The following is a 13,450-nucleotide window of genomic DNA, read 5'->3' on the forward strand; positions in this document are numbered from 1 at the left end:
CTTACTGTTGTCACTTTGTCGTCGTCGCCGCCGCCGCAAAACAAAAAATGTTGCTAGATTTATGAAAAGATACCTTACATTGACTGGTAATTTTTAACACAAAGTCATAGGATGGGCTAGAGACATCCCAGTCTGTTGCTGGCCACACACAATGTAATGCTGCAGTCAATATCAGTAATTAGCGTGATATAACAGATTATTGGGCAATGAATTAGAATGCTGGTTGGATCAGGGCAAACAACCCCAGCTCGCCAACAGGCCATAATGTGACAGGCTTGAGTTTGTGTGATTTGTTTGGAACATAGGTGAATGGCGATTACCAATAAATGAACAATCTCAGCTTTTTATGTAAATTAACTGTTAAATGTTCAAAAATAGTTTATATGCCTCAAAATGTTTCCCTATAATACGTACCTATATAAGAATTTCACTATAGGGCTTTGATTATTAAAGCCGGTAACTTGTACAACATCCCCAAGCCGATACCTAGAATACAGAGAAACACAATTTTATACAAAGGAAGAAAAAATAAATGAGGGCTAATTACTATACATTGAAACTGAATAAATAAATACTAATTAAACTCAAAACATGCTACTTCATACTCCAATCTGTCAGCTGGATTGAACATACAGGCCATTTATAACCATCGTTAGCAGGCACATATTGGGTACAACAAAGAAAATGTTTTTTTCCTGAATGCATTTAAGTTCGAATACATCCAAGAAATGAAGATGCCAGAGGTAGGCTGCTATATCATCTTACAGTCTTATTTTTTTCAATACTGTTTTTATTGCTTTTATTTAAAAAAAACAAATGATACACAAGGGAAAGGGACTCCTCCATTGAGGGGAGGGGCACTGGTATTAGATAAGAGGTACTGAAATAGTTGGGCCATCAGATCGGTATTTTTGGAGAATCGTTTTGTGGGCAGCTGCAGAACATTAGGCATTTGTAGCGCTAGTGGATAATGTGGTCAGTGGGCAGCAGGCAGCTAAATAACACCCAGCTCAAATGTAAGTGTTAGGCCATAGGTAGTGCGCGTGGTAAAAAAGCAATATATTCACTGACGGAAGGATTAAGTATGGGGGCAGGTCCAAAAGCAGTGAAAAAGGTCAGCCGCTAGTTCGCCACATCTGGAACAGGTTGCTGAAGTGGCTCCTCCCATGAAGAAGTTGTGTCTCGGCAAAATGTTTGTGTATTTTTCAGTGTCATTTCTCAGTAGAAAGAGGAGACATCTATGGTCTATTAGGAAACAGAAGGATCAGCTAAGCAGAAATATCTATGTATTGGAAAGTTCCTTTGTGTAATTGAGAGCTTCAGAAGTGCTCAATATCTCCACATATTCATCTTAACATTGCTTTAGACCTGGGTAACTATTGTTATTATGGTCACCATAATCTGAAGTCTTTAGTATAATTAAACAGAACCGGTAAGTTCTTTAACGTGGAGTGGTTTAGCGAAGTTCACAAAAAATGTGTAGAGGTACACTTCAAAGGTTATCTCACAAAGACAACTCCTTTTAAAACATGAGACTCTGCCGTGATTAGCGGTTATTGACTGGGGAAGGCGCATCTAGGCTTACATTTCTGCGGCAAGCTTTCTATGTAATTTGGATCTGCTGGATCTGTTCTAGTACAGGAGGAACCCCCTGTATGAAGTCTATATGACTTAATAGGGTGTATGTACAGGGGTTCTTGTCGTCAGACAATCCCTTTAAAGGGGTTTGCCCATCAGGGACATCGGCATATCCACAGGATATGCCATAAATGTCAAATAGATGCGGGTCCCACACCTCTCTCTAGAACGGGGCCCTTTTAGCAGGTGTAGTGAATTGTAGCAGTTACGGAAGCATTGTAGCACGCAAGCTACGCAGTTTCTGTAACGGCCATTCACTTCTATGGGAGTTACGGAAACAGCATAGCTCAGCAAGCTATGCTATTTTTATAATTTCCGGCCACGTAATCAGGAAGTGGGAGGCAGCGGGAACCGAGAAAGGTAGAACGGAGTTTAGGGGGCCCCAGAGTTGGGACCTGCCACTATCAGGAACATTTATGGCATATCCACAGGATATCCCATAAATTTCAAAGTGGCAAACCCCTTTAAGACTGGTTCAAGCAATTTATCGCACCTGCTAAAGGTCATAATCCAACTTACATCCTTTACGGACAGTTAAGACATACTTACTCACCTATAAAGTCCATCTCGGTTCGTTATAATCAACTCATAGGCTTTGTCTGCAGTCACATCTTGTATACACAATGTAGCTGGCCGTTCCAGCTCACTAATGTCCACAGGTATGAACTCAAAGAATACAGATTGGGGACACAGTACATACTGTGGGACATCGTCCATTGGCCAAAGATTTACTCCAAACAGACCTGGGAAAGAAGGGATATTAGAATTGTGACACTAGAATAAGAATTGAAAGAATGAAGAAACAAAGCTAAAGATAAAACAAAACATTAAACCAAAAATAGTAATTGGAGATGTACTGAAAGGTGAAATTCATAATTTTTGGTGGTAACAATGTATTTTACTCATCACAGGTTATTAAAAGTAATACTATTTCACACTTAATAATCAACGTCGGTTATCGTCTAAGGACCACCTTTATTATTTAGAATTAAATCATTATTTAAACCTAACAGTGGAGGCGAACTCCACTGTGTTAGAATTTTTAACTAGTTAAACTATAAAATAAAAAGGGGCTATGGCCAAAATTTACAGCCTTTTACAAAGGCTAGGGAGAGCATTCCTGTGGTGGGGAGTTTAGAAAGTGGAAAGCCCATTTGTCTAGAATTGTCAGAAGCGGACTGGAATGCAACTTTGAAATCTCTATGTAAAATGACCCACAATCCCTCTCTACGTTCATCACAGTTATTTATATGGTTTACTTTACTCCAAAACTGCTATTTTCATGGAGTATTAACCCCTTAGTGACCAGCCCATTTTAGGCCTTAATGACCAAGCTATTTTATTCGTTTTTCTATAGTCGCATTCAAAGAGCTATAACGTTTTTATTTTTTCGTCTACATAGCTGTATGAGGACTTGTTTTTTGCGGGATTAGTTGTGCTTTTTAATGGCACCATTTTTGGGTACATATAATTTTTATATTAACTTTTATTAACCTTTTTGGGGGGGATTATAAAAAAAACCTGAAATTCCGCCATTGTTCTATGCGTTTTTAAATTGACGCCGTTCACTGTGCGACGTAATTAACATGTGACCTTTATTCTATGGGTCGGTACGATTACGGCGATACCACATATGTGGAGGTTTTTTTTATGTTTTACGACTTTTGCACAATAAAAACACTTTTGAACTAAAATTATTTGTTTTTGCATCGTCGCTTTCCAAGAGCCGTAATTTTTTTATTTTTCCATCAATGTAGTGATTTTTTGGGCTTGTTTTCTGCGGGACAAGACGTAGTTTTGAATGCCACTGTTTTGGGGTACATGGGACTTATTGATTAATTTTTATTATGACTTTTTTGGGGGGCAATGGAAAAAAATTGCAATTTCGCCATAGTTTTTGGCGTTTTTTTTTTACGGTGTTCACTTTGCGGTTTAAATTACATATTAACTTTATTAATGGAGTCATTACGGTCGCGGCGATACCACATATGTGTACTTTTTTTTTTTTTTTTTTTACACTTTTACTAAATAAATCCACTTTTTATGGAAAAAAATGGATTTATTTTTTTACTGTACTTTTTATTAATAATATTTATTTCACTTTGATGACTGATTTTATTAGTCCCACTAGGGGACTTTACTGTGCGATGTTCCGATCGCTGCTATAATGCTCTGGTATACTTCGTATACCAGAGCATTATTGCCTGTCAGTGTAAATCTGACAGGCAATCTTTTAGGACGTGCCTCCGGCGCGTCCTAACAGGCATATGTCCAGGGCAGACCTGGGGGCTTTTATCAGTCCCCCGGCTGCCATGACACGCCATCGGAGACCCGCGATTGCATTCGCGGGCCGCCGATGGGTGAGAGAGGGAGCGCACTCCCTCTGTAAACAAAGTTAAATGCCGCGGTCGCTATTGACGGCGGCATTTAACGGGTTAAACGGCCGCGATCGAAGTAAACTTCGATCGCGGGCGTTGGAGCAGGAGCTCAGCTGTCATCAGACAGCAGAGCCCCGGCTCCTGCCTGCACGGGTGACCCGTGCAGGACTTAGACTAGGCTGATGTGAAAAGGCGTCAGCCTAGCCTAAAGCCCAGTAGTGAATCACGTTAAAAGGCGTATTAGTGGTCACTAAGGGGTTAAAGATTTAGAATTGCCCTCACTGTATGACAACATCGGCGGATTTAAAGGGGTTTTACTATCAGGGACATTTATGACGTATCCACAGGATATCCTCAGAAAAAGAATGGTTGAACAGCAGCACACGTCTCCAAAATTTCAATCAATAGGTTAATTTATTGGTCAAACATCCAGTAGACAATGGCAATGTTTCCACACGTGACAAGCGGAGGGTCTTTCTCAAGCCTGTCACAGGTCGAAACGTTGCCATATTTTACTGGGTGCTTGACCAATAAAAGAATCTATTGATTGAAATTTGGGAGACGTGCGCTGCTGTACAACCATGCTTTTTCTGCGGAATACATTACATCAGACTGGGTTTGTCTGATTTTACAGCGTGACACCGCTCCCGATATCGGGATTTGTGCTGCTTCAAATACTTTATTTTTGGATATCCACAGGATATGTCATAAATGTCTGATAGATGCAGGTCCCCCTAGAACGGGGCCCCCTAAACCCCGTTATACCACTGTTTTACCGTTGGATTTCCGACCATGTTAGATGAAAACAGCATAGCTCATTGAGCTACGCTGTTTCTGAAAGTCTCATAGGAGTGAATGGCAGTTACAGAAACAGCGTAGCTGTATCTTATGAATAAGATTGCATCTATTGATAAGCTTTGGGACCCGGTTCTTTTTGAGAAAAGGTGGAAAATTTGGTCTAGTCAGTTTTTGATGTCGTGTTTTTTTTTTCCTCTCGACGTCTGAAGATAGTAGGGATGTCTGTATTATTTCTGATTTTGGACCTTAATTTTGTGGGTTTTGTATTGTTATATTATTTTATGATTGGATTGCCATAGAATTGGAAAAAAAATAAAAACAATAAAATAAAGAATGCAATAAATACATTTGGATGGATGAGATGAGCCAATTTGACAGCAAAAATGTTTATGTTCAAATATAATTCTATACCTTCTGCTGCACAATAAATGGGAGAATAAACTGGAATCCCCTGACATACACCGTCCTTCAGAATCTGTCGATCCAAGTCACTGCCTCCACTTTCCACGGCCAGAATCACCTGTAACTTGGGCCACACCTTCTTTGCAATCCCATGAAATCCTTCTTGGAACTGAGAGCGAAGTTCTGCAGCTCGGGTAGCATCTGGGACTAACACGTCTTCTATTTGTTTTCTGGTTTCTAGAGAAACCTTAAGTTCTGAACTAAGACGTCCTTTCTGAATATCAGTAACCAGAGACTCCCAACAATCCTCCAAAATGGAGAAGACATGGCGAATAAGCCAGAAAAAGTTGGCTTCAAGTATTCTTAGGTCTGGGTCCCTGAGAGAGAAGAGCAACTGAGTGTAAAGTATCTCATGATAAGACATGGTGGGATGGACTGGTACTGGAGCACAATAGAGGTCCTTCATAAAATTTGCTGAGAAGGTAGATGGATATGGAATAATGGGAATCCCAGCATCAGAGTGGTGGAGAGTAAGTGGATATGTGAACTTGAACACTTTTTCCAAGGCTCCAGGGAAAGTGTTGTTAATGATTTCCAGATATACAGCTGCTCCCTAGAATATGAAACAGCAGTTTAGAAAGGTAATGCAACAAGTATTGACTGTAATATAAGATATGGCAGATCCTTAAGGTGTATTCCAGCATGCGGTGTACATTTTACAGAGCTTACTTCGTTTGGATTTACTATGAGGGATCCATGGTTTATAGAACATACAGACTCTAAAAGTGGGCTAGTTCTAAGGAGAGCTCATATGGAAAATAAACCAAAAAAAATCCCTCTTTAGGTACATACCATGGTATACCAATATAACATAAACACCTATCAATGTATACCATAATCCAAGTAGTAGTCCAACGCAAATTGATTCAATAAGGATATATTGCATTCAATAGAAAATACCAACAACTGTCAATAAAAACAGTTAAAATACATAAAAACCAAACTGAGGTAGTGCTCAAGGATCAAAATATAAATGGTCACAGGTTCAAAAATACATAAGCTGACAAGTAAAGAACCCCACGACAAATGCAGCCCAAAGAAACCCTTTATAGTTAAATATATAAAATACAGTTTCCGCATCAAGTGAGGGACAAGAAACCCTAGTTAAGGTACAAATGACAATATAAACAGTACATAGGATAACAGTACCATTATTTCAGCATATATAACCTAAAAGATGTCTTAAAAGGCACATAGTGTTGCCAATACAACTAGTGACACATTCCAAAAAAACCTCTAGAGACCACCACCTCAGGACTCCATATGGAAAATAGCTTTGATTCTCTGGCTACATAGCTACATGATGCATTAGGGAGAGTTCACACAGAGTTATTTGACGGGGAAACCGTGGGGCAAAACGCACCAAAAAATGGCCAAAAATGCCTACAATTGATTTCAATGGGAGGCGTCGGCGTTTTTTTCCCGCGAGCGGACAAACCGGCTCGCGGGAAAAAGAAGGGACATGCCCTATCTTCGGGTATTTACGCCTCTGCCCTCCCATTGACATCAATGGGAGGCAGAGAAAGCGTATTTCGCGGCACTCAATGGCCGCGGGCGAAAAAAGCAGCGAAAATCGGCGTGCAGGAAGAGGAAAATCTGCCTCAAAATTCCGAACTGAATTTTGAGGCAGATTTTCCTCCTGCAAAAAACTCTGTGTGAACCCAGCTTAAGGCTATGTTCACACGGAGTATTTTGGGGGAGGAATATCTGCCTCAAAATTCAGTTTGGAACTTTGAGGCAGATATTCCTCTCCCTGCACGCCGATTTTCGCGGCAATTATCGCGCTGTTTTTCGCCCGCGGCCATTGAGCGCCGTGGGCATAAAACAGCGAGATATACGCTTTCTCCTGCCTCCCATTGAAGTCAATGGGAGGTCGGAGGCGGAAGCGCCCGAAGATAGGGCATGTCGCTTCTTTTTCCCGCGAGGCAGTTTTACTGCTCGCGGGAAAAAGACGCCGACGCCTCCCATTGAAATCAATGGGAGGCGTTCTCAGGCCGTTTCTGCCGAGTTTTGCGACGCGGTTTCCGCGTCAAAAAACTCGGCAAAATACCCCGTGTGAACATAGCCTTAAAGCTAGTGGACTTGACCAATCTGTACCTTACTTAGCTGAAGAGTCAACCTGTGATATATTCATATTCGTTCTTTAGAAATCTACTTCACCAGATTAGTTCTCTGGTGTCTAAACTACTTTAATCTACCAAATTACTATATAAAGGCCACCGCATATTTATAACCCCATAAAAAAAAAAACCGACAGAATTGTTGACACATGCAAATTTCTCAACACAACATATCATACTCCATCAGTTTCCCAATTCACGCACAGAGCCAGAAGACCGTTATACCTGAAGAAAACGTTCAGTTGCAGTCTTTTTACCGATAGGGACCATAGTGCGGTTTCCAGAAGTCGATGCAGTTGCCACTAAGATGAAGGGTCTTCCCTGTACCAATATATTTTCTTCTCCCTGTGATGTGCGCTGTAAATAGTCTTTATAGTCGTCATACTGGGTCAGAGGGTGTTTCTTCTGAAATGAGGACACATCTGCAAGGATGATATTGCAGGAAGATGTTACCTTATTATATGTGCACAAACTCCTAATGCAATATAGTGACGGGCTAGGTAATGCCTTAAAGAAGCATCCTCCCTCTCTTAATGCAAAGGCAACTCCTTTATAAACATTTATACAGAGAAAAAGCGGAGTATGGAGCCGTGTATATAAAAATATAACAAAATTTTATTGATCACAGAAATAAGACAAACATTATTTAAAAAGGTACATATTGGATAAGAAGACTATGTTACAAAGTATAACATGAAAAATAGACTTACCATATATTTACAACAATACACTGTATGTTATAGTTCTCAGTTTTTTTGTTTTGTTGATTTTTTTTGTAAATATCTGGAATGGGTGGGATCAATTACTCCAGCAGAGGATTAGTTAAATGTCACCTTACATTTTCTCTGTGTGAGGGTATGTTCACACATGCACGTCCGATACGCCTGAAATTACGGAGCTGTTTTTAGGAGAAAACAGCTCCGGAATTTCAGACGTAATATCATGTGCAGGCAGAGAAACGAAGTACTATGCACACCAATATGGAATTATTTATCCAAGTAAATAATTTATTTATTTGTAGCCAGTGACAGTGCGTGCGACGTTTCGGTCAAAACCTTGACCTTCCTCAGGCACTTTAGTCAATGCTGGTCCTGCGTGGCTGGCGCTGTAAGATTGGCGGGTAACCGCTGTGTGAGGCCGGCATTTTTCGCAGTGTCCATTACGGACGTAATTGGAGCTGTTTTTCTATGGAGTCAATGGAAAACGGCTCCAGTGACAGGCACTTCTTTGACACGGGCATCTTTTTTACGCGCCGTCTTTTGACAGCGACGCGTAAAAAAAATTACAGTCGGCACAGAACATTGTAAAGCTCATTCAAATGAATGGGCAGATGTTTGCTGCCGCTTTGGAGCCGTATTTTCAGACGTAATTCGAGGTTAAAACGCCCGAATTCCGTCCGTAAATAGGGTGTGTGAACCCAGCCTTAGCTGCCCAATGAGGAGCGCGCTCTGCTTGTACGTTGCCCTAGGTGTCGTCTGCCTCGTTCCCGTCTCCTTTAGAGCACTGCGCATGTCTGGTATTGCTGTATGCGTCAGGAACCCGGATGTGCGCTACAGCGCTGGACGCCGGAAGTGGGGCATGCCTCACTTCCGGTCGCGTCGGGAGATATGCGCCGGAAACTCGTTTGGCAGAGAAAACGATAGGACACACCTGGGTCTGGCTCTATTTAAGGCTATGACTGTAATAAGACACTATGCACCACCTGAGGAAGCACACACCGCGAAACGTGCGTTGGGGTTCTATACATGGTATCCAGGCTTCCACGATTGTTGATGTGGGTAAGGTTCCTTGATTTTTTTTTTTGACCATCCAGGACCATTGTGTCCATAATTTGATGGGTTTTTCATGAGGTGATCCCCATCTGTCGAGTTACATACCACCCATTTCATATACCCTTACTATGAGGACTATAACATACAGTGTATTGTTGTAAATATATGGTAAGTCTGTTTTTCATGTTATACTTTGTAACATTATAGAGTCTTCTTATCCAATATGTACCTTTTTAAATAATGTTTGTCTTATTTCTGTGATCAATAAAAATTTGTTATATTTTTATATACACGGCTCCATACTCCGCTTTTTCTCTTTATAAAAGATTTTACCTTATGTTTGCAGTGTAATAGACAGTAAAGAACTTTAAGACATATTTCAGGAAAAGAAAAACAGCAAGCTCAATAACGCAAGACCTGCAAGATCTACTGCACTATACCTCCTTTTTATTGCTGTCAGTTGCAACACTTTCGGGTTTCGCTGGAAAGCCATTTTAGTATTAGGGTAAGTTCAAATGCAGTGTAAACATTGCCAAATTTCCGTCCGGATTTTCTGTGAATAAATTTTGCAGCGATTTGACGAGACAAATTGATATGCTGCGGATTAAAAAGCCATACAGCATGTCAATTTCCGCACGACTTCAGTGGTGTTTTTTTCTGCATCGTGTGGAGATTTGTTGATCTCAGCCACTTTGCTGCTACTGTAATACGCTGCAAATTGTCAGCACAGAAAACATATATTGCATCTACTGTAACTCTCGGATAACCCCTTTAAATGAAAATGTAGCAAAGACCAATCCATTCAATAGTTTTCTGTAATATCTTGGGGCGAAGACAATACTTACCTTGTAAGTCTCTGAAATTGTGCTTGAGACCATACTCTGTGTTTTGATGCTTTTTCAGGGATTCCAATAGTAGCTTATCCTGTATATCATGAGTATTACATGTGTCCCGCTCCAAGTTCTTTCTGTGTTTCTCCCTTGACAGAACCTTGAGGCTCCACTGACGCTTCAGCTCAGCCATCCATCGATTTACTCTTTTGCCGTTCCATAGAAGAAGCAGGAGGACACTCCCACAGGTCACCAAGGTAATAACCAAGAAATACATTGTCCTAAATTACAAAACTATGTGGATTAGTCATGTCAGATGGTAAAATAGGTGACCGATTTCAAATTCCTAAATTGACACACAAGAAGCTTTCTATAGCCCTTGGTTGGCATCAAAAGTAATAAGAAGGTTGTGGCCACATGGACATTTAAAGAGGATCTGTCATCAGACAATGAGGGCAGCAAAGTATGGAGACAGCTCTGCTCTCCAATTAGCCATAACGGCACATAGGAGAGCGGACACGTGTCGATTGGCTAATAGGAATGTTTAAAGAATACACTGGATTCATAGGAGTCCGGCATATTCTTGAGGGGAGCGCTCCTGCCGCCTCGCCCCAGTGATAGACGGGCGGCTGTGTATCCAGAAACACAGCAGCCAGCTGTCAATCACTGCCATATAGGGAATATGCTGGAGTCCGAACTATGAATACGGTGTATTCTTTCTGCACTCCGGCAGCTTTCCACTCACAACACAGGGTTAACCATACAGCTCATTTTGGTGGTGCATGCCAAATAGATATAGTTCCACAAAACTTGAATGTAAAGATGAATATAAGCGGCACTCGCAAATAAATGTAAAACGGCTTTATGCAAATAATGCCAGCGTACTGCACAGGACGACAGATTCCTTGGCCTATGGCCGTTTCACCTGATGTCACGCTTCCTCGGAGGCCCTGAGGACAACACGTGAAACGGCCGTAGGCCAAGGAATCATCCTCCTGTGCAGTATGCGGACATGATTTGCATAAAGCCGTTTTACAGGATTCGTGAGTGCCGCTTATATTCATCTTTACATTCAAAAACATTCTTTGATTGCTCCTATTAGCCAAAAGGCACCACATCTTTTCCTTGTGCTCTATTGACTAATAGAAGAGAGGTCCCGTCCCCATACTATACTGCCCTTATATATGGCAGCATAGTCTGGTGATTTTACTTTAAGATACAGGAATCCATAAGATACCTAATGGAATAGCATGTAGATTGTGCTTCCTGTACAGCCCCTAAGGCGAAGTTAAGGGGTGCTGCAAGCTGTTTGTCCAGTCCTCTAAAAAGGATGTACTGGTGACACTTCTGAGGGAGAGCCTTGTCAGTCAGCGGCTCTAATACATCAGTAGTGCCGAGCCTTTCGGTCTGCAGTCCCATGGATTTTGAAATGATAGGTTGGAAAAAAAAAAACTAACGTCTAATGCGGTGGCCAGATTTCAATTTTTGCTAGTCTGATTCTATATTTCCCCGGGAACATAAGGGTCACAGAAAACTAGCAGCCTCATATATACCCCCTCAAATAACTTTTGTTAACAATAACAAATAATTTCAGGGTCGTATTTTAGTGCTGTGCATCATTACAATTGACTATGGGGAAAACTTATCAAAAGTGGTGCAAAGGAAAGATCTCTCCTGTGTTATTTAAATCTCTGAGTTGTAAAGAACCGTAATACGGCACCTATAGAAGTCTATGAGCCCGCACTGTATTTTCGTATGCCTTTGATTGCGAATTAAGTTTTTTCTTTCAGATTTGGTATAAATCCAACAGAAAATAAATTGTGCCATGTTCCATCGAACGCCGTATTGAGGCATTTTCGCTTTTATGGGAGAACATGTCAATAATACGGAGCCAAACAGAAGCACCATACAGCTGCACACAGAACGCCTGTTGTCCCATATTAAGCAGACATTGGCCTCCGTACAGTCTCTGCCATGTTCTTTGCGCCTAATACTAACAAATGGTCTGAAAAACCTCTGGCCGCTGTGACCGGTCTTTCCGTGTTCCCGTTATACTACAGACCTCTGCCACTCCCTGTTGCTCCTCTGACAGACAAAATTGAAGTGTCTTAGGTCTTACTACAAGGCTGAAAAAATGGCGCAGCGGTTTGATAAATATAATGCACGGTACCTGAACAATTCTCAGGACCGGGTTATCCCAGTTTTTCACTTAACACCAGTGATAACGCATTCTGGCTGTCTTGCCAAGCCTCCTCCTCCGTTTTTTACCTCGTACTACCCACCCCTTAGGACTCGCCCACAAAGCCTGCCATCTATTCCACCACACACTTCGTAGGAGAGTTTCCATTTTATTCATTTTGGCTGCCATTATGGTAACGAGGCCTGTATTTGAGTGTTAAGTTTAAAGAGAAACTTTCACCTGACCATACACGTGCAGCATGTAATAGCCAGGGCTGCACAAACCCTGGGGCACTTTAATTATTTTTCCTACCCTCCTCCGTTACTTAGATATCGGTGCCGTTATATTTGGCACCCGATATTTAAATAAACCCCTGAACGGTCGATGGGGAATGTAATGGCAAGGGGTCGTGTAACATCGCTGTGACACGGTCCAATCAGCTATGGACAGTGCCACAGAAGGAGCTGGGTCAGCGTGTGCGCGCGCGGCTTGGAGCTGTGCGTGCACTCACTCTTCAGCTCTCGGCAGACATGGTTCTCTCGCGAGAGATCAGTCTTGTACTTGTCTGCCGAGAGCTGAAGAGCGAGAGCGTACGCGCACAATTGCAAGTTGCGCACACAACTGCGAGCTGCGTGTACACAGCTCCGAGCTGCGCGTGCTCTCCTCTCTCCAGCTCTTGCTGCGGCACTGTCCGTAGCGGATTGGACAGGGTCACAGCGATGTTACACGCTCCATTGACAGTTTCCATTTCTTCAAAAGCCGTGGCCCAAATTTTGCAACTATGGCAGAACTAGTGACGTTCTCCAGGTCAATACTGGTGTCATGTCAGTTATATGTATCACCAGAACTCTCCTAACATGATAGGTGACCACATGGGCCCCACAAGAGTGGCCATTCTGTGAAGTCAACTCCTGCGCCAGGTCTGTTGCTAAGCAGCTGCCCAAACTCATGCGGGCAACGTCTAGGAAGCTCAGCACTTGAAGAGAATGCTCAATTATAATGAAAAAATTCGGTTATTATCAAAATTTACCTCAAAATATGAACTTTCTGTTTTCATTACTGACAAAACCATATAAAACAGTATTGCCAATATAGTCCCTTACATACATTTATATCAACTCCCTGATAAAGAGCAGAACGTGGCTGTAGCCGGACACTGCGTAGTGGCCCTCACACACGACACATCCCTCCTCCCCGCGCCCAAATTCCAGTCAGAATTTTTACTTACTTCCCAGTTCAAAGAAATAGAGACGACTAAACGAAACCACTCCCC

The 13,450-nt window shown here is 41.8% G+C and overlaps 1 protein-coding gene across 6 annotated transcripts in view; it reads right to left on the reverse strand.

Annotated features, from left to right (window-relative positions):
- Positions 1–13,450, reverse strand: part of GHDC (GH3 domain containing) — a 101,913-nt gene extending 88,463 nt beyond the window's left edge. For 4 of the 6 annotated variants that reach the window (XR_012851631.1, XR_012851632.1, XM_075845975.1 and 1 more), the window contains exons 1-6: positions 13,285–13,380; positions 10,014–10,279; positions 7,622–7,818; positions 5,226–5,829; positions 2,192–2,381; positions 415–486 (exon numbers count right to left, since the gene is read on the reverse strand). Coding sequence is in view for 2 of the 6 variants with exons in the window: in XM_075845975.1 (XP_075702090.1) it covers positions 415–486; positions 2,192–2,381; positions 5,226–5,829; positions 7,622–7,818; positions 10,014–10,279; positions 13,285–13,286 (1,331 nt within the window). In the remaining 4 variants the exon portion in view is untranslated. The other 2 variants (XR_012851633.1, XR_012851634.1) reach the window with 2 other exon arrangements.

Source organism: Rhinoderma darwinii, chromosome 13, assembly GCF_050947455.1.
Source record: "Rhinoderma darwinii isolate aRhiDar2 chromosome 13, aRhiDar2.hap1, whole genome shotgun sequence".
In the NCBI taxonomy this organism is placed as follows: Eukaryota; Metazoa; Chordata; class Amphibia; order Anura; family Rhinodermatidae; genus Rhinoderma; species Rhinoderma darwinii.